This window comes from Anser cygnoides, chromosome 12 (assembly GCF_040182565.1).
Source record: "Anser cygnoides isolate HZ-2024a breed goose chromosome 12, Taihu_goose_T2T_genome, whole genome shotgun sequence".
Classification (NCBI taxonomy): Eukaryota; Metazoa; Chordata; class Aves; order Anseriformes; family Anatidae; genus Anser; species Anser cygnoides.
In genome coordinates, this window is record NC_089884.1 from 10,148,967 (window position 1) to 10,171,014 (window position 22,048).

Genomic DNA, 22,048 nt, shown 5'->3' on the forward strand with positions numbered 1-22,048 from the left:
CAGCCCTCAAGCCATTCCCCTCATGGCTCACATTCAGGCTGGCGCCTGCCTCCCTCAGCTCCTGGTCCCTTCAGCCAGGGATGCAGCACAGCAATGCTTACCAGTTACCTCGGCAGTGTTGGTTTTAGCACCTGCCATTTCTTGTGGAAGAGGGGCTTCAAGCTAAGCATTTGGGTATTTAAAAGGAAAACATTCAGTGAGCAGACTGCCTAACGGACTTGTATACACATGGGGTTTGCCAGGCAGCCAGTCACCTTCATGGCCATCTAATCTCCGAAACGCAGCCAGTCTGTTCTCTTGCGTTTATTTGTACCTGTGACCGTGCCCTCTCACCCTGCCGCGGGGAGAATCGCCATCAAAGCTGCGTCACCGCCTTTGTCCTGCAGTTGGCTGTGGATATCAGGGATTTTGTCAGGCAGCAGTCATTTTCACACTCCACCAACTCTGATTATCAGGTAATAATTCTGGTATCCAGCTTGATTCACCGGCAAGTCACAGCTGAGAACTCCTCTAGAGCGGCATTTTACTCGGTCAGTAATTTCACCGCCAGCCAGCGAATAACAGCGCCGCGAAAGGGGTAGAGCCCGCCCAGCCGGGCCCTCCGAGCTCGCCATTTCCTCACAGGAGCGCCCGCCGCCAGGTGGCACCACGGGCCCGCCTTGCACGCGCCCCCCCCACCTTTTCTGCAAATGTAGGGGAATTACGACTTCCATTTGAGCTCAGTCATGTCTACTACCCCAGAGCCTTTGGTGGTGTTCTTTCTGCAGCCATCTTCACATACTCCCACAATAAATAGCTCTTCCACAAGTCTGAAGTGACCACTGCTGGAGTATTATTTTATTACACACAAACAGTACCACAGTCTGTCTGCTGTTCTGCTTTGTGTTATGAGGTAAAATTTCTGGGGTTGTAAGTCTAAAGGAGTAATACAGACAAAACCATGAGCCCCCCCAGGACAGCCCTGGGAACATGCAGAATGCCACTTTACACTTACCTCTAAACAAAGTTTTAGAAGCTTAGATGCAGGAACTCTTACACAGCTAAAGAACAGTTTTAAAAGCTCTTGTGAAAATATTTCAACTGCCTCTGGTGGGCTATTTGTGACAGTGTTTTGAGGAGAAAATGCTTTATTAAAGTGATCAGGAACATAGCATCACTGCACTTATACACAGCCTGAATTTAAGTTCAAATCCAAGCAGACACTGTTAACCCAATGAAGGAATTGTTGGTGTGTCACATCAGCAATAACAAGGCTGCTGATGGTGCCAATTCAGTGATTGGCAGCAAACATGCACAGTAAGAGTTGCATGCTCAGACTTTCTTGTCACAGTACAACTTGTCATTGTATGAGAATAAGTTATTCTTATTTTTCCTTTCAAGGCTTGTGTCTTACCTTTATTAAAGGTGGTTGGAACAACAGCCACAGCATGCTAATCTAGGGGGTAAGAGTTGTAGAGAATTAAAGGATATTTAACTCACAAGTAGTCACATTGTTCTCTAGTCAGATTTCTGTTAGAACATTGATGCAGATTTAAGACTGAAATAGATCTAACACTGAAATAAACCATCACTGGAAGGTACCAAAAATACACTGCTGCAAATAATGCCAATCTTCAGCTTTACGTAGCTTCCCAAACTTTCAGGAGTTCAATACATCACTGTCACTGTAGGAACATCCTTCCTTTTTGAACAGCTGTCTGTGCAGAGCTTTCATAGCTTCTGGAGGAAATCAATACAGACCTACCAACAGTAGTAAACTTTCCATAATAGCATTGAAACATCTGCATCTTGCTCAAACACATTAACATAAAACCTGAACAATTTATAGCCATAGATTACTCGATTCTTTGAACATACTTCTAGCTTACAGCAGACCCAGTCCAAGGCAATGACATGCCCAACAAGTTGATGCACTTGACTTTAGAGAACCTTACACACAGTAAGTAAAATGTTACTGGGTCTGTGCTTTAAAGATACAGAAAAATGAAAAAGTTTTACTCATCCATCATATCTTTTATTTCCTAATATCATGTGATCATCTTTAAGGAAGTTGACGGATAAGAAGTGAGGAACATACCAGCTGCACTTTACAGATCAACAACCACAAAAATAGAAAGCAACTATACAATCTCTGGGTTTCACAACTAGTTTTCATTGGTAACACTTGACGCAACAAGATTAACTGCAACAAGTGAAGAAGCTACATCGGTAAAGTGCTATTTTTCTTAAGAGTGGCTAAAAAAGCACAACTACAACAGACTTGAGTATTCGGTCATTAGATTGTCGATGTCCTCAGAATCTTTCACTTCAGGCTCTGTGTTTTTTGATGAAATTGATGAGCCCATTTGTTGAGCTATCATGAGATGTCACTGGAGCATCTGACTCCAATTCAGGCTCAATTTTCTTGGCAAGTTGTTTTCCAAGCTCGACTCTGCATTTAAAAAAGTAGAACAAAAAAATAGTATTAGTACTAACTTAAGGTATGTTAAGAACAGGTGCCAGTAAAAAGTAACATGACGGTGAACATTATGGCTGACCAAATTATTTATTGTACTGTCATTCACAAACAACTGGGATTCTCACAAGTACAACTGCCTAGCTGAACAGACAGGTCAAATTACACAAGATATCTAAAGAGAAAAAGCTTTGTTTTGTATAGTCTTTCTGCACTGCAACTCCCTTTCAGTACTCATTTATGTTATGCAGTCCGCTGCACAGCAGAAGGCATTCAGCTTGCTCCTGTTCACCATTAAATACAGTATAAATCAAAACACTGACTTGCAGCACCAAGATGATGAATAAAAACAGCTGAGCTGTGGGACTGAAAGCTTTCTTCAGCACTACAGAGGGCTATCCAGACAAGAACCACCAAAAGATATTCCAACAGCTGCAAGAAACTAAACTGGTTCTATAGCATATTCTGCTTGCCCTCCCCACATTCCATATTTAGTTTTTGATTCCATTCTAGATTTTCATGTGCTACAGAAAGAGCCATATTTGTATCCCACCCTTATTTCAGATTTTATAGCAGATAGTTACAGCTTTTATTAGACAGTCTTCCATTTTCAGTTTCTACTTCACTGTTTTAGGGTAAAAAAACTGCTGTGGTAACATAGCTCTAAGAATACATTCAGAAGATCTATCATTCAGTTTTTATGAAGGGAGCTTAGTGTAAATTACTATTCTAGGCCTTCACAGCAAACATGCTCTTTGAAATAACCCCTGCTGTGGCACAGGCAGGTTTCACCTGGAAAAAAATGTTATTTTGTGGTACACTTACACAAAGATTTGGGAAAAGGATATGTTCTACAGTTAATATTACTACAGATTAAAGATAACATTTAATTATCTCCTGATGAAGTCTTCTATTTTTAAAGAAGCCAAAGTAACAGACTCCTTATTAAGCAGCTGCTTTCCACATTGAGCTCTACCACAAGCATAGGCAGAGGTGCAGCCTGCATTAGACTAGGGACTCCTATGCAGGATTATTGGCAGATGCCTTCATGTAGCTCCAGCACAAGAAAACTTAAAAGGTGGTCAGTCTTAACCAGCAGGTACCACTCAAGCTGCCTACCACACGTTTCTACAGATAATGCCTTTTTTCCCCCCTATTACAAGGAGAATTTTCCCCTTCTACTTGTCAAAGCATGCATTCAGCCTGCTTGACTATGTTCTCATTATTACAGTGTTGAGCCTGCTCAACTATCTTTTCTGCATTCAGTTAGTTGTTTATTATACCTAAAAAGCAAAGGTCCCCTAAGTGGAGTTGTATGTAGGGACATCATGCATGACTGAACAAGGATACATAGTTGTTTACTCTCAGAAAAGCTGGTTTCTAATTAAAACTATCCCATAATCATTTAATTATTCCACTATTTTTCATTGTCTTCTCTAAGTCATGACACATTAAGGAAAACCGCAGTTGCTAAGTACACCAGAAACAGATCAAGGAGACTTACCCCCACTGGTCATAGCTGTTAATATCCCAGACAACTCCCTGAACAAATATCTTGTGTTCATACATGGCTAAAACAGGAAAATAAAATCTTTATCAATAAGCTTTATCATAAAGCTTTAGTAAGCATTCACAGTTGAAAGATCTTTTACCTACCGATGATTGCTCCCAAAGTGAATGGGTTGAGTTTAGTAAACATGATGGAGTTGGTTGGGCGATTGCCTTCAAAGACCTTTGAAAAACAAGAGGTACATTGTAATATAGCATATTATAACAAGTTTCTGATGCAAGTTGCACATTTTTCTGACAGCCCACATTGGATTATTTGTATTAGCAGCAAAAATGTAATCCTTAAAGCTTTAAAGGCTAACAGTTTCAGCCATATAATTGTTATTTTCATATTCTGTATTATTTCCGTAGCCTATTACAAACAACGGCAAAACTATCTCCAAGCACTGCTACTCCCACCATGGCTATGGAAAGTTGTTAAACAAAGCCAGGGCAGTGAACAGACAACTCTTCCTGAAATGCCGCAAAAACCTTCCAGTCATTATACTTAATGGTAGTGCCGTTTACAGACTGCTCCACTATACTTGGCAAGGTAGAGCCTTTAATAAATATCACTTTCACTGTTGTCAAGACAGTAGCACTTAATAGCCACCGGAGGGCACTGCTGCCATTAACAAGTGCCATCAAGCAGCATACCAAGGCAGCACCCTCACAACAGCAATACCACTAATCACATGAAAACCGGCTAGTTACAGAGCCTGGTTACCTTGTGGGGAAGAAGCTTCTCCAGAGCATCCCCACTCAGTCCTGCTGCTTGCAGTTCCTTACGAGCTTCATCAGCAGTCTTTCCTTTCATCAAGGCCTCAGTCTGAGCAAGGAAGTTGGCCAAAAGGATCTAGCAGGTAGCAAACACAAACAACTATTTCATTAGCTCAAAATGAAACACTCAGTGCCTGAAAGCAGACAGAAGTCTTATTTTTAGCACTGAATATGGCAATAAGTTATGCTATACTTGTGTATAATGCCTGCTATTGCTTTTTACCTTGGAGTGCTGAGACACTTGATTACTACTTAATAGTGCATGCATCCAAAAACATCCAGGAATGCTCTGAGAAATCCTGCCCATTAGAACTGACAGCAAACCTAGTAAGATCAAAGGAGCTGGGGTTTCATGTCCCTTTCACCCAGCATCTATTCCACACTATATCATTAATGTAGAATGCCAGCTGTTTTTCCACCAAGAATAGTCAAAGTTGGACAATATGTACTCTGTCAAAGTTCTCACAATACACCACATAGCAATCCCTACCAATACAGCAGAAGTTTAGTTTCCTATTCCTTGCCTAATATTAACATGCAAGTTGATGGGTGGTTTTATCCTACCAGTTATACTGAAGATAAACATTTATACTATCTACAAACCATAAAATGGTCTCTTGCACTATCATTTTTTAAAGACCATACTTGTCTGACAGAAGAAAATTGCTGGTACACAATTCAATACCTTCAGTGACAAGAAAATATGGGTGTCCTGATAAAGAACTCATTACCTTGTGATGCAAACCGTTTCTGACTGGATGCTGAGTCTGGACTGGGATCAGAAAGTCACAGGGAATCATGCGAGTCCCTGCAAGAAGAGTCAAGTTAATAGCCTTACAACATTAAAGTTTAAAAAACTAACTCTTGTCCCACTTTGAGTTATTGGAAGACTTAGCCACTTTAACAATTTTAAAAGTTTTATATAAACTATGGGAAGTGACTATACAGTTCAGTTTCAATTCTAGTTGATGCTCCGTATTGTAGAGGTGAGACCTGCATCTGTAGCTTTCTAAAGCCACTAATTAAGGACACTACAGTCATGTCACACTAGCCTAGACAAGAGCCCAGCCTCTAAATCAGTGTCAACTCTGCACTCCTGCAGCTTTATGGTCAGAATTTAATTCCAAAACAAAAGAAAGATAAAGTCCTAGTTTACCTTGATGAATGAGCTGGTAAAAAGCATGCTGCCCATTGGTGCCAGGCTCTCCCCACACAATAGGACCCGTACTGTAGTCCACACGAGAACCTTTCTTGGTAATGTACTTGCCATTAGACTCCATGTCACCCTAAAAGGGAATAGTAGTTAGTTTTCTTGCAGAACCATGTACTATCAGTACAAAGTTCCATATATACTTCAACTATAGTAAGTGCTGCTTTTTTACAGAAATTACATAAATACGAGGGTTACAGCTGCTTAATTTATGGACACAAACTTAACTGAGATCTGAAGGAATAAGAAACACAGGGAATACGAAACAAATCTCTAAATTAATCAAATAATACAATAGCAATCTTGGCACCATTCTTTCTGTCCTTGATTACATGAATTTACATGATTACAATTTTAACCTGAAAACATATTCAGGTTCTAGATCCAGGACAAAGGCACACTTACATCCTTGCTTCTTGAAACCTTCTACTCTGGTTGAACCTTACCTGCTGGAAGTAGGCAGCAAAGCGGTGCATGTATTGGTCATAGGGCAGAAGTGCATGGGTTTCACATCCGAAGCAGTTTATATACCAGACCCCCAGCATTGCCAACAAAACAGGCACGTTCTTCTCCAGTGGAGCCGTATGGAAGTGCTTATCCTTTTTAACAAATGAAAAAAATAACACTTCTCAAAATAACTGTCATCCCTCCCAAATCCTAAGTTTTTAAAAAAAACTTATTTTAACCTAGAGAGCTCCCCAAGACAGTCATTTTAGAAGCACTGAGAGGGCATCGGGAGATGAACTTTAGAAACCAGTCTGCTTTCATTTATCTTATTAACTTATGCAAATCTGAAATAGGCATCCCACACTCACCATCCAGTGGGCTCCAGCAAGCAGACTCTCAAAGTTGTCAAAACCTAACAATAAAAAAAGTCAATTTACATTTACTATTATAGCTTAAACTTGCTTTTTCTGGTAGTTGAATTTTCCTTTATGCAGAAAGGCTCCCAACCACTAATGAGTTTAAAGTTGTACTTTGACATCTCCCAAAGTTTAAATCCCATAGGACAGATATTAGTTATGATTAAAGCTTGGACTTCAGAGCAAGCCCAATTTCACGGAACATACTTCAAAACCTTCGCCTAAACTCCCCATTCAGGCAAAATGAGCAACTGGAAGGAAAACAAAGACATTAAAACCAGAATCTGTGTTATTAAAGGCTAAGCAATTTTCTTACTTATTAGCCACAGTGGGAAAAGCTTCCCCAAAAATCAGGGCAAGGCTACTAAAGCAGGAATTTCTGCATTGGTCTGAGGATAAACTGTAATAAGGTTGTTTTGAAAGGTTCTTCTCCCTTCCCTGTTCTCCTGGAAAATTCACCTGATTTTGTTTGCTCTTTAAGTAGGGGATTTAACCATCATTTATTTTCACTGATTATTTTAACTGATGCCATCTTTTCTCACAAAACCATAAATCCTGATTGTTGTACAGAAAAACAGAAGATTACAGTGAAGTGTCTGGCAATCAAAGCAGAAGCTCTACCTATGGTCAGAAGCCAGCTCTGGTAGATGAAGGACCTAAGGACAAGCAGTACAGATAGCCAACAAAATCTAACAGCAGAGATGAACAGTTTACTGCAGACAAAACAGTAAGTGCCTGACTGAAATTTATTTTGCTGTTCAAATTGTTTTTTCCACACAACAACTCCTATTCATATCATTCCAAGAACACAACCAATGCTTTTCTTCTTATGTCAGTATAAGGGAATTCTAGCTTTTATTTGGAAAATATGTAACTTTATGTTTTGAGACTAACTATTGGAAAGGACTGGTGAGGGAACAAATGCAAGGCTGCTGAACAGCATATTCACCAAGAAACAGTTCTCAGAGCTCTTTCACATCCACTGTGTGCTCTCCACATGCATTTGAGACCTGCATCAGAGATGCCTATGGTGCCCCTGTAGCAGTACAGATAAGTGAGGATCTATTTAGAGAGTCTTTATCTTTGTTCCACAATCAACTACAAATAGAAAGAGCATTCATATATCAGGCTTCATAATCTAAGAGAATAAGTACTGGTGCTTATGATGTGATGGGAGAAGGGATTGCTTTTATGCTAAAAAACTCATGCAGAATTGGAGACAAGATTTGACACACTGAAGTTTATGTAGTTACATGAACTAGATACTCTACTCTTAAGAAGTTTAAGCAGGTCAGTTGCAAAAATCTAGTTTTCAAGACTGATGTGACTTTACATAAGCCATGCACTTTTGGCTATGCAAGCAAATAGCTGTAATTTGACTACTTGTACCTAGATGAGTAACTTTGTAAACTACGTTTATAGTACTGAAGCTTTGACATTTCTATCACATTTGAATTTAGCAGAAGCTCAGAGAAGAGGTTGGGTAAAACAATATTTGTCCCAAATCTGATCCACAATCCAGTATTGTTAAAATATTCCAAAGATAGACTCCCAAAACAGGTTCTTAATATATCACAGGAATACATACCAATATGCAGGGCAATGGAGAGACCAATGGCTGACCACAGAGAATAGCGACCACCAACCCACTGAAAAAAGAGATCAATTTAGACAGTAGAAGCATAAAGGTTTTAAATTGAAGCTTATCCAAACCATTAGGAAATAGCAGCATGTGTTTAGACTACTTTCAGCAAAAAAGATTCTTTTTGGCAATAATTCACTACAAATCATATGGCATGGCCAAGGGGACCTGTACCTTACAGTAGACCCAACAAATCCTTAAGTATGCATTTCTTTAAGGATTTAAAGTTTCCCAACTGGTCTAGAGCCTATGATTTATATAACATCTGTTGAAATAGCTCTCTTGATAATGACTGCAGTTCATTCTCAAATACTAGATTCACATCTTGTGTTAACTGCTTTCCTAGTCCTGATCTGTAGGAGAGGCTTGAGACAGCGAGATTATGACATTATATAGGAAAAGGTAATGCTCTAGTTAAGTTCTAAATAGCAGCTTTAAAGTGTAGTTTGTCAGGCAAAGTCAATGACACAGAAACCAGCCTATTTCTGATTTTAAGTAGATAAGCAGAAAGGCCAAGGCTAAATGCACTATACTTAAAATATGCATCTGCTATAAAACATCAAGTTAGACTGCTGTTTCTGATGTTTGACCTTTACAGACGTAGATTATATACAGTAGACCCCAACAGTCAAATGTCACAGCTTATAATAACTACTTACATAGAGGAATAAGCTAAGACTTCTATCTCCTATTACCCAACAGATGATTAGTCAGCCAAGAATACAGAAGGCTCTTCTCCAGACCTTCATCTACAGCAGGATTTGAATTGAATGGCCAAGATACATGATTGCTTTACTTGCTTGGCATGCTCAGTTTACTTTTAGGCATAGTTTTCAAATGTTTCAGTACTGAGAATACAGCTACTGTTTTTTTTAGTTTTGTTTTGGTTAGTTTTCAATCAGTTTGCTGACATTTAATTAACACTTTCGAAATAAATTCTAATGGTTAGCATCTACTGCACAACATTAGACATTTACTTACATCCCAAAATTCAAACATGTTCTCAGGGTCAATTCCAAAGTCTTTAACTTTAGGCTAGAATAAAAAAAAGCATGGAAGAGAAGACAAACATTCTTAAAAACCTTGATGTCTAACAAATAAAAAGCACTAGTTTTACGCCTATTGAATAGGCGATTGCCCAATTACACCTTCTATTTTAAAAATACATAGCATCCATCAGAAAATACAGTGTACTTTTATTTCCAAATATCACTGTTGCCATTCAGCAGTCTTGAATTCAATTACATAACACTCGTTCTATCAGTGGCAGAATAGTTAGGAGTTGGACTGATACTGTTCACATTCAACATGCCCAGAATACTACAAGGGAGCTTCACACCAGATTACCCAGCAGCCTCAATTGTTGCTGGGTCTTTTATTGCTGGGCCCTTTTGAATTGCTGCAGCTCCCCCCCACCCCCTCCACCCCTTCTTTTTTGGGTGAAATACCACATCAGGGTACTTTACGCTCATCATATGCAAAAGATTATTCACATAAACTACTTGTATCACTTCAGCACTTATCTTAGGATTTTGAGTAATATTTATTTATAGAATAATTGCATTCACACACACTTAAACAGTAATGGGTACCCTTCATTAATAACAGGATAGCTATTACGAGCACAACATCCTGATTTCAGATTTATAAGGCTCCAGCAGAAAACACACATCTATAATGCTTTGGAAGCATTCCATTTATTTTCTGTAGAACATATATGCATCCTTTCAGTAGGAAAGCTAAGTATTAGTATACAAATAATGGCATCTTAAAGGCTTCCTTACAGGACTATACAATAAGACCATCTTAAAAGTACATAGAAGAAAATCTAAATAAAATTCTTATACTTACACCATTGGTAGACAAGGCAACAAAGTGCTTGGCCACAGCTGAAGGCTTAATAAAAATGAAGAGTGTTAGATCTATAATGCTAGTTGTTTTTATTTCTTGTTATAAAACTGATTTGCTATCATTTACTTTTGAACAAAATATTGTTGACTATCATTAGTTATTTTCACATTTATCAACTTGAAATCATCTTAATCACATATAGCATAAGATAACGCTCTGACAATATTTTTGTGAAGGCCTCCCTCTGGAGGTAGTCAATACTTGGAGCAGCACTCAGTTTATTTAAGAGTACATTACCAGTTTGGTTCATCACTAATAACACTTTTGGGCAGATGGAGTGTGTTGTACAAGTGCTGCCCTTCCTGCTAGGGTTGGAAGATCAGGACAACTGCAACCACTGATAAATCTAAAGCTACAGATTTAGACTTGGGTCTTTCGTTAAGTGTTTGCGCAAGGATGAGTTGTCTTTAACTAATATAATGGGAGACTTCAAAGCCCTGCTCTCAAACTAAGTACAGCTACCCTGACTGGAACTTGTTAAAGACTACATTAACTACCTGAGCAGGCAGTATTGCCTCTTTCTTATAAGTTAGAAATTTAAGGGAATAAGCCAAAAACGAGGCTTCCACTCATAGAACAACCATCTGCTACAGAATTATTTTACTGTTTCAACCATAACTTCATTTCTAGTTTTGAAAGATTTTCCAAGAATTGAAAGGTAATCACATGTAGACACCATATTCTTGGATTTCAGTGTCAGTGGTTCCACCAAACCATTAGCCAGCTCTAAGGTAAATGCAACTATCTATTACTTTAGAGGCAGGATTTGAGGGAAAACCATCCACAACCACCATCTGTAATGGAAAACTTGTTTTGTTACTTTGTTCAGACATACCAGCCTGTCACTAACCATGATGCACTTAAATGTTGTGCACAGCATTTGCTATGCTACGCAGCTTATGCTTGGGCAGCTATTGGCCCCAATCCAAAGCATGCTTAAAATGACTGGGGAGAAACTGCACCATGACAATCTGTTGCATTCTGTTATGTAATGTAAGTACATTAGACTTACATCATTAGCAGCATGTAGGAACCACTCTTTGGCCGTTTCTGCATTGGTGATCGTTTCTTGGGTGGTAAAAGTCTGTGCATCAGAAAATGGACAAGTATGTAAGACATTGTACGTAAAACTGAAACACGTTCAGGCTGTTAAAACATTTTTTCCAGATAACCAGATCACAGTAATTCTGGAGGTTCATAAGACAGCTGCTACCAAATTTCAGCAAAAAAGCAAGCTTATCAATCCAAATCAGCAATTTGCTGGAATTGGAATAGTTATTCCTTATTTCTTTCCCTCCTCCAAACTGTTACACAAAACCTCGACACTGAAGTTTTCTCCTGTACCTTCATTAAATATGAAGTTATACCACTCAATTAGAAAGTAGCTAATTGAGCTTCACAACAGGACAACCCAGCTGGATTGTCCTCTTGTTCTTTTATTCCTTCGTTTCCATGCAAAAACACTAATTTTTGCTAAGACACTGCCATAACTATTTTGCTGATTAGAGAAATATTTTCCTGCTTCATGAAGTGTACAAAGAAGTTCAGTCATGCAGTTCTGCAAAGATCTACCACCATTCTGATTTACTCAGCCATCAAAATTTTGCTTTAAGGGGGAACACTACATTCAACCTACTCTCATCCATCTCCAGAAGCATTTCGTTATGAAACCAGCCTGTTAGGGAAAACAAAAAAATGCCATTCATCTTCTTCCAAATAAATCCAATTATCTAACTACAGCTTGGCAAATAGAAGCTGAAGTGTTACTCTTTCAATCTGGCAGTCTTCTGAGCCTTTGAACCATGATGCTTGAACTCAATTATTCAAAAATGACCATTAGTGTTACTTTGTGAAGCTTACTTATTCCATAAGTTGCTCAGCTACAGTATTGCCAAAATAAAATAATGAGCACCACAGTAGAGCATGGTCAGCATTACACACATGTTCATTTATTGCAGATTCTGTCTTCAACAGTAAAAAGGTCCTACTGTGCTTTACAAATGAAGGCAATCCACATTATATAATGATGAATTCTGTCTTCAGTTTCCTCTGATAAGGCAGAAGCCAGTAGGTTCTAGTCAGCATACCTCAGAGGAATCTGGCAACTAGCAATTAAGTTTATGAAGTTATTAAGTAAGCTTGCTAACAAGGTAAGATTTACGAAGGTAGCTATTAAGTCCATATTCAGAAATGGAGTGCTGTCTTAAACTACCAGCAGCCCGTCTTCACCTATTTGTAAGTAAAGAAGCTTAGTATTTACAGTGCTATGGGAACTCAGCATTTGAGTTAGAGAAAGAGCTTTTGCTACTACCCTGAAACAGAATGAAGATTCCCAAACTACACTGATGTGAAACATTAATGCAAAAAACTCTATTGACAACACTGTACTTCATAAGCAATATAAAAAGACCACAATTAAAAATAAGGAATGAGATGAAATCTTGAATTTCTAAGAAATAGAAGAAATGGGATCATACATTCCACCCACAAAGTATAGTAACAAAATTTGGGAATAGTTTAAATTTGTGTTGGCTAAGAAACACCCAAAACATCAAATTGGTCTTGTGTATTACTTGTCAAGAATGAGTCATTTTCAGTGCTTGACTTCTGGATCCTTAAACATTTCAGTAGCAATATACGCTTTTATTGCAAGTTTAGGATTAATCAAAACAGTTTTTTTTTTTTTAGAAATAGTGCATGCTACAAGTCCTTAATCTAGCACTTCCTGTGGACAATGTCTTAACTGAATCCTTAACCATTTGAAGTATGTCACACCAGTGACCTTATTAGACGTACCTTTGATGCAATGATGAAGAGCGTAGTGTCCGGTTTAAGCTCAGCCAGGGTTTTGGCTATATGAGTACCATCAATGTTAGACACAAACCAAACACGTGGGCCTCCCTTGGAATATGGTTTCAAGGCTTCAGTTACCATCAGAGGCCCCTGGAGAAAACCAAGTTCGGTTTTATCTTCATTGCAGGCATGTACACACAAAGATGTAAAATGTACAGAAGGTAGGTGCTTACCAAGTCAGAGCCACCAATCCCGATATTGACCACATCAGTAATCGTCTTTCCAGTGTAGCCCTTCCATTCACCACCACGGACTCTCTGGCAGAGAAAGAAACCAAGTGTTTTATACTATGTATATGCTCAAGTTCACAATTCTAACCATGGAAGTATGATGCATTTGCAAACACTACTGCAGAGGATCTTCAAAGAAAACTCAAAAACTTCTAGACTTTAAAGCCAATACTCAAAACTACCTTGCTGGGTAGACATTTCATTAACGCTTACTTCTGTAAGTGTTAGAAGTTTAACGCATGTATTTAAAACAAACTGCAAAAATCAATCTAGCCTTCTTACATGTGGACTACTACAGCATTTACCTGCATTACCTAGCATTTACAGCATTGAACATAGAGACAATACAAGTCAAGCTAGACATGAAAGAGCCTTAGGCATTGAATTATTTGCACAAGACATTTACACGATGCCTACATTAAAGATGTACAGAACCAATAAACATTAGTGATATTTGAAGATTACCGTATTTAACTAGGAACAAAAAGCTTTGTGTTGCTGAAACAGTAGAATCATAAATGAATCTGACCTAAAGACAGAGGATCTTTAAAAAACTACTTAAGCAGACCACAACCAAATTAGAAGTGAGCTGGGAGCTTCTTCCCTCTCTCCTTCTGATTTTAAAAGAATTTTAAGAGGCAGTTTCTACTTAAGAGTCAAGTAGTAAGAAAGATGTTAAGAAGAAATAAAGCAATATTTGAATGGGATACTTCATGTTTTACAAGACTTCAAACTTCTGAAATAAATACTACTAAAGGAGTAAGATCTAGAGAGCCCATTAAAGAAAAGCCCACCTGCAAACTGACATGCAAGAAAGTCATGCTTAAAACAGCTCTAATTCCATGCTTGAGCCAGTACTGTTATAAACCTAATCCAACAAGTGGAGAATAGCTTGTGTGAACCAGTCTATAATCAGTACTTAACAACATGCCTGTAAGAGAACCTGGTTGACTATAATACAAACATAAAAGGTTATGGTGATATATTATACCTGGCAGAAGTGTTTCATTTTGTCCAACACTTTGTTTACTTCTGGAACAACATCTTTCCCATCCACAAGTATTGGCACATTGGAACGATTTCTCAGAGCGATATGAAGCACAGCTCGGTTCTAAAACAAGAGGAAGAAAGAAGGCAAAAAATGAATTATTTCTTACTCATACTTCACCCAGAAAGTAGTACAGTCTTAAAAGTTGTTAATAATCCTTCAGATTAACTGGAACTGCTTTCAACTGCTGTCTGCTGTTAAACAAAAATATTTTCTAAGTTGTGGTAGACAGTAAAGACTGCCCCCATAATGAATGGTCAGATATATGCGACCTTGTACACTGTTTGCACGATATTAGCCTACAAGTTCTAACTCATCAAGACAAACACCTGGCAATATCATGCTTGGGTGAACTATAAATAATTTCCACCTAAGAATAAACTGAGCAGTCAATGCCTGCAGCACCAAACACAGACAAGTCTTAAATATTTAAGACATGGCTAAAAAATGATCTGATGTAGAACAAGAATAGTAGACAAGTCAGTTCTTGCTATTAAGCAGCTTCCTTTTGTCTTACTGTTCTACATTTATTCTATAACACTGTTTGACAGCATTCTGTTTAACATCTCATGGCCATTTCATACTGTCCACATGCTCCAGAGCCCATTCAACTTCATTTGCTATCTCACATTAACAGAAAATGAATTAATCCAAATCTAATTCCAGGTCTTCTTACTGTAAATGACAAACAGCCTGATAATGAAAATATTAGTCATCATGCAGGTAACCGCTAAACAAAGTCGCCATATTGAGACAGTATTGAAGTTGGGAGCTAGCAGCAGATGCCAAACACACCAGACAGTTTAATATTGTGTTCAACTGCTATCAGGGAAAAATACATTCTTCTAAGACAACTTGAGCCATTATATTTGATCTCAGGTAAAAAATGAAGAGTAACTCCATAATATACGGTCAGAGATAGGCTAACCTTGTAATAATCTGTTACATGGGGCTATTGGAAAGCAATATCTGAGAACCAGAACCAGGCAGATGTTAAACTTACCCACGTTTCCCCCGCTCCCTTTTTTCTTCCACTGTCTAAAACTCTAACTGTGTATTGAAGGCATTAATATAAAACGAAGAGAAATGATTCTCCAGTGAAGCTTTCTGGTTTAGTCTGTGAATTTCTACAAACATGCAGTATTTACAAGCAATACAACATTCAGCCACTGAGTGATTTTTAAGTAAACTGCTTGTGCAAGAATTAAATCAGTTAACCAAGTCAGAGCAAATATTGATTTCTGCAAATTTACCTCAAATGGACTTAAATATTTAAGGTAGATCAGTAAATCATGTTACACTGATTTTCCAGTTTTCAACCTACTTTTAATTTAAAAAATAAGGTGCAACTGGTTCCCTCTGTATTAAATCTGTGAAGATTTAACTATCATTACAACCCTCAGATCTACAGAGATGAATATACTCAGTCTTACCAAAATACATGGCTAGTTTTTCAAGATGGCTTATAGTCTCTACTACTAGAAGTACCCAAAGATAAGTAGCATCAACAATCCAAAGCAGGAAGTCTTACACAACCCTTGCTAACACATTACATGCAGATTACTAAGCTTTATGAACACTCATTAAGAAAAAGCTTCTAAGGCATACCTGGAATGAAATACTCTTCTCTATGCCCTTTGCAAGACCTAACTCATCTTCCTCTCTACGAAAGTGAAGAGCAAGGAAAAAATACACCTCCAACTTATCTAAAAACAATTTTTGTTGGAGGGAAGACTGAAAAGCTTTGTTCACATTAAGCTCTTAGAGTTTCTCATGTAAGTAACAAAACAAAAGTTAAAACCACTTTCAGCATTTCAGAGTAGCAATTTGAGTGAGTTCAAGACTTCCCTTACAGAGATGCACCAACATCCATAATATAAGCACAACTGAAAGGTAAGAACTATAGACAGAAATAGCCTTACCTCAGTGAAGTTGATCTTCTCTCCACTGAACATTCGCTCTCTGGCACTTTCCACACCCCTTGACTTTGCCTGAGAAATGTAAAAATAGATTTCTCTTAAAAATAGTAAGTCAACATGTACTACAAAGGTCCAGCTACACTAAGGAGAGTAAGCATTTAGCACAAGAGAGCAAAACAGAAGTTAGATGAAAAACACACCATATACTAGTTTTAAAGCGTACAAAAGTTAATGCTTATTTTATAGGAAGTATTTTTATTCCCTTAAATAATGCTACATGGTAACATGTACTAAAAGATCAAGATGTAGTGAGTAGTCTTAATTACTCAGTTTCATCTTGACAGACTGCTAAGGGATTAATTTCTTTGTAACAGCTTAGTTTTTTTTTTTTTTTTAAACAGAATAGCAGCAGAAGTAGTTTCACTTCAGCTATTTTTGGAAGATTTTTAAAAAAATCTATCCAGTCTTAGCCTTTGGCTGAACCAATAGTTAAGGAAGGGTTGTAATTATGGACACCATGCTAAATTGAAGTTAATGACACAAGCTTCTTAAAATGCATTCAACTGCAAATGAATCTCAAAACTAAGACTACATGACACGAAACAATGTATTTCCATTTGAGGTCTAGAAAATATCAGCTTCTCTTACAACTTGATATTCATCTCTTATTTTACTGCAAACCCCAGTAACAGTCCCATATGGCAGCTGGATTGTTACAGACAAGTCTTGACAGACAAATCAGAGAGCTCAAGAAAGATCTGGGAATTGAAAATGGTTCTGCTCCTTGTGGCTAAAGGAAAATGCAATACTTTCAACAATGCCTTACTAGGCTTAAAACCATGTGACCTTGAACTTCGATCATCTCTTGAATTCAGAGCTAAATGTGTATAAACAATGATAGAATGAGTTACAGTTGAAAGTTAACTTCTAGAACACTGAATTAATAAAACAAAGTTTTCTTTAGTTACCAGTTCCACCAGCATTTTCATTACTTCTTCTGTAACAAGGTTCTTCGAATAATCCAGCAAGATATCCCCATGATCAGTATTCAGAGTCAAGCTGTCAAAACAAGTCACTTAATTACACCTTCTTAAAGAGTTTTAAGCAAGACAATGACAACTCTACAAGTAGTGATTAGAAACCTAGTTAGGCTAAGTTAATATAGATGACCTGAGGGACTAATTGGCCCCCACAAATTTTATAAAACGATTTATTAGGTAGTATACCATTTTAACTCTAGACTACGGTTTTCAACAAGCTCAATTGTAGTGTTCATTTTCTGCTTGTGAAAGTCTAAATACAATTAAGTATATTTAATGCACAGCCCCACAATCACGTTGCACTTTCAACTGAGCCAGTAGCAGTCTCTAGCAACTAGTTTTTTCCTAATACATCATAGGTACAAAGCTTATCACCATCTTTTGCAGCTAAGAAAACTATACTGTCTTCCTACAGTTCATTTTAACAAACTTAGATATGTTTTTTATACGGCAGCCTAAACAAAACTGATTTACAAGTCTATACAACTGCATGTACAGAAATACTGTCAAGTAAGATGCAGAATTAATTCCTATTTGTGCACTGCATAGTCTCACTTTGCTTACCGACTCAGAGCTCTGCAAATGATTTTGCTAATCCTTCCCAGAGAACTATAGCCTAACATTTAAAAGACAGACTTTACGTTTAGAACTGAGGTAAACCATGAAAATAGTCTATTAGAAATCAAGTAAGTCCTGTTGTATTTACTAGCCTTGTATCAAAACGATAATTTCTACAGTTGCTTTTTTGTCTTATACAGAAGTTTTCCATCCATTTCTCCTTTGCACTAATTAACAACCTAATGTACACATTTACTTTAAATTCAAGAGTCAGTCCTGTAAGTCATTCAGTAGACTTGAAGTCTGCTGTACAGTGCCTTTTTTTTTTAAATGAGTTACTGTCATGTTTGCTCCACATGCTCAAGCCACAGGAAATTGCATGCATCTAAATTCAGTGTTTCCGTGTTGCTCATTATCTGCCCTGCCTCTAGTTTCTCAATATTTGGCAACAAATAACACTTCTTTTTTACTGCAAAGATATACTATGGACTTGGCAGGGACAAAACATAGTATTGTTGCTATCCTAAACAGATATAGCATGACAGAGCATGCAAGATTGGAAGAATGGGACTGAACTTGCAATAACAGTAATGACCAGCAAGGTCTAGACATTTAGGTGGTTTCATTTTTTTTTTTAAAAAAAAGAATTCAAGACCAGAAAACTGGTCTTAAAACACAGAAGCAACTAAATAAGGAAAGACAGGTATCTTCAAGCACAGGCTTAAGAGAACATTTATCAAAAAATAAGGCAAGCAAGGAAAAACAGTATTAATACTATTTATCAACCTTTTCTTCAGGAGGGTGCAAGAAGTAATCCTGAAACCCCAACCATCTAGTGTAAGAACACCTGGAACATAACTAGCTAAGCTAAAGACTTACCTCTCACCTGCCAAATTTGCTCTTTATTGATACAGTACAAAAAAGGAACAAATCCTTCACGTCTTTCTATTTAAAGTTAGATGTGGTATGTTTACAGACTGATCTCAGGTTTGAGCACATTTCACTAAGGGCACTACAAGACCATTAGTGTACTAATGATTCTTCAGTGCTACAGTTTAATCGTAGGAAGACAGTCTTAGTGTTCTTCATGAAGATAAAATACTTAAAATCTTTTGTTTACCTGTCATATGCTTTATTTCTCCAATTTCTTTCTTTTTTTTTTTTTTTAACTTATATAAATAACCAACCTCGTTAGACTTAGAAATACCCTTTGAATTTCTGGCTGGATTCAAATCACCACTGAGTTGAAGAAACTGCAGGAAGATGGTATCGCAAAGACACCATGAGAAAAAAAGAGCAATGGCTAACAGTGAATACAAGACATCTGATTTCCCAGTTCCCACACTGGAGGTACAACACAAGCACAGAGCCTCATCTCATCCTGAACCCTTATACGAGGAGTTCCACCCCTTCTTTAAACAGATGCACAGAAACGTGCAGCTCAATTGCATTCTGCTACACTACCCATTCTGCAATGCGGCATCTAGCAGTAGCGCTACCCAGGTGGAACGGAGGACTTGTCACGTAAGCCACATCCACACTTAAGTGATGTAGCCTTCCACTGTGAAGTGAAAGGCCCACTGTTCCTACCAGACCATATATTCAGGCAGCAGAGAAAAATCAAAAACATACTGTACATAGTTGACCCTGCTCCAAACCAGAAGAAGGGGCTATGCAAGTTTTCATCAATGGAGGCAAGACCGGAGGAAAGTCTTCTATCCATACTCAGTAAGACACAGCCAGTGAGCATAAGGTTCTTATAGTAAGATTTAAAAGATACTTAGTCTCTGAGATCAAGTATTCAGATTAAAAACTGATTCTAAAATTTCTATGGCACAAGTGTCATGAAGCACTATTACTGAAGTATATTTTTTTTCCCCTTAGAAGATAATCAATGATTTTATGATTATACCCAACAGATCTGAAGCATCTTCATAAAGATGATTTTCACATGAGGGAAGAGGTGCAAATTAAGCAGAGAACCTTGTGGTCAAACCTCTGGGACTGGCTTTCAACAGATGTTAACTACAAGCCAGAGCCGCAGGATGGTGGTAAAGTGGTAATCACTGAGAAGTACACAAGCTGACTTATCAAACTAAACCTGGCTGTCAGTTTTGTATATTTGGGTATGACAGAATTTGTTGGGTAGTCAATAATGCTGGTTTATCAGGAAACAGGACCAAAATCATGAAGAGATGTCATTAATACAGATTAATGAATCAAACATCTCAACTGTTTCCTGTCCTTACAGTTTGCACAAAAAAACATTAAGCAGCTACTTGAAGTGAATACCCTCAGTACAGAGCATTTCACAAGAAAAATACAAATCAGATAGACACATTCTGAGAGACATACTTATAACTTCCAGCACGGAGAAAACATGCCACACATGAGTATATATGCTTGAAACATGAGTTGCCAAATACCTTATCCTCAATTAATGGTGCACAGCAACAGTCAGTGTAACTCCCTTAGTCTATTACATATTCACAAGAAATTAAATACAGACTATTTGAAATTGAGCTCACATTTTACAGTTAAAGTAGCTTGCATAATAAAGTGACAGCCACTAAGACTAATATTCAGTGCTATTCCCAACAGTAGCACTTGCTCAAGCCATTCAGTCTTGTACGAAGCAGCTCAGTTATACCTTTGGATTTACTCAGTCTGCTTCAGCTTTCCTTTGTTACAAGGATGTTAACAAATTCAGTCTTTTGAAATGTACTGGAGATAAGGAAGCATGCGACCAGGACCTTTTTTTCTGCTAAAGAGACGAGATTGAGCTTACAGATATTAATACAGTTTTAGCAGTTAAAGGTTCTGTTAGGAGAGCCAGATGAAGTTAATGCTCCAAAAACCTAGCATACCTTTCACATCAATGCAAAATGACACTAACTGTTGTATGCTGGTATGCAGAACTTCATATGTGATGTTGCATTACAATTCAGGTAGTATCAAATGAGCTCAAGAGGAGAAAAGTCACTTTACCAGTGAAAATTTTTGACACATGCAACAAGTAAGATGGCTCTTTCTTGAAGAAGTTGGCTGTGTGTATATTGCCCAGGGTCACTTTAAAAATCAAATCAGTGATGTACCTACGCACTAATGGACTTCCCAGATCGCTGGTGGAGGCCAGCAGTATAACCACATGTGACTTCTCGGCAATCTCCTGAACACAGGAGACAGCAGCCCCGTTTTATGGGACGAGAACATTGCACATTATCACGTTGCTTCCACGTCTTACTTCCTTCTCTAGGAAAAAGCCTTTGCAACGTGTCTGCTGTAGTAGGTGTAGCAGGGGAGGATTAAACGCCCACACCACTCCGGGGCAGGGGCCGACAGGTAGGGGCACAGGGGCGGCCGGGGGCGATGCTCGGCGCTGCTCTTATCGCGGGGACAGGCATCTTATCGCGGGGACAGGCATCTTCTCATGACTAAGCAGGCGGCAGGCCCCAGAATGCCGCTGCGCCGCCGCAGCCCGGCGCTGTGCCGCCCGGCACGTCCCAGCCGCAAGGAGGAGTCAAGGACGAGCACACGCGGGGCAGCCGTGCCCAGGGCTGCCGGGGGGGTTCCCGCCTGCCCGGGGGGGGGCCGCTGCTCGCCCTCCTGCCCGCCCTGCACCGCCGGGAGGCCCCGGTCGCTGGGGCTCGGCCTCGACTGCCTTCCCCGGGGCGCCCGAGGCGAGGAGAGCGGCGGCAGCCGTGTGAGGGTGTATGGGGGTGCCTCCTGCCGGCGGGCCCTCTGCCAGCCCCGAGGCTCCCCAGTCTCACCTGAACTTCTGGAAACGCTCCTTGTCGCCCTCGAAGAGCTGCCGCAGGACGAGCTTGGAGGCGTTCGCCTTGTGCCACTCGAGCAGCTTCTTGAAATGGGGGTCGGCAGACAGCGCCATGTTAGCGGCCAGGCAGAGCTGAAGCGGCTCACGCTGGGTCACGGAAGCGGGCAGGGCGAGCGGGGATGGGGCGGCCGCCCCCGGTTTTATAGCAGCGAAGCT

At 38.9% G+C, this 22,048-nt stretch overlaps 1 protein-coding gene across 1 annotated transcript; it reads right to left on the reverse strand.

Annotated features, from left to right (window-relative positions):
* Positions 1 to 810: 810 nt before the first annotated feature.
* Positions 811 to 22,048, reverse strand: GPI (glucose-6-phosphate isomerase). Its single transcript, XM_048068900.2, has 18 exons — positions 21,828 to 22,048; positions 17,428 to 17,518; positions 16,463 to 16,531; positions 14,484 to 14,603; positions 13,436 to 13,519; positions 13,206 to 13,352; positions 11,422 to 11,493; positions 10,350 to 10,394; positions 9,480 to 9,533; positions 8,445 to 8,505; positions 6,809 to 6,852; positions 6,440 to 6,592; positions 5,940 to 6,069; positions 5,515 to 5,591; positions 4,731 to 4,859; positions 4,112 to 4,187; positions 3,960 to 4,026; positions 811 to 2,431 (listed from the first exon to the last, which is right to left on the reverse strand). The coding sequence occupies exons 1-18, from the start codon at positions 21,944 to 21,946 to the stop codon at positions 2,308 to 2,310; spliced, it is 1,662 nt and encodes a 553-aa protein (XP_047924857.1). The 5' UTR covers positions 21,947 to 22,048; the 3' UTR covers positions 811 to 2,307.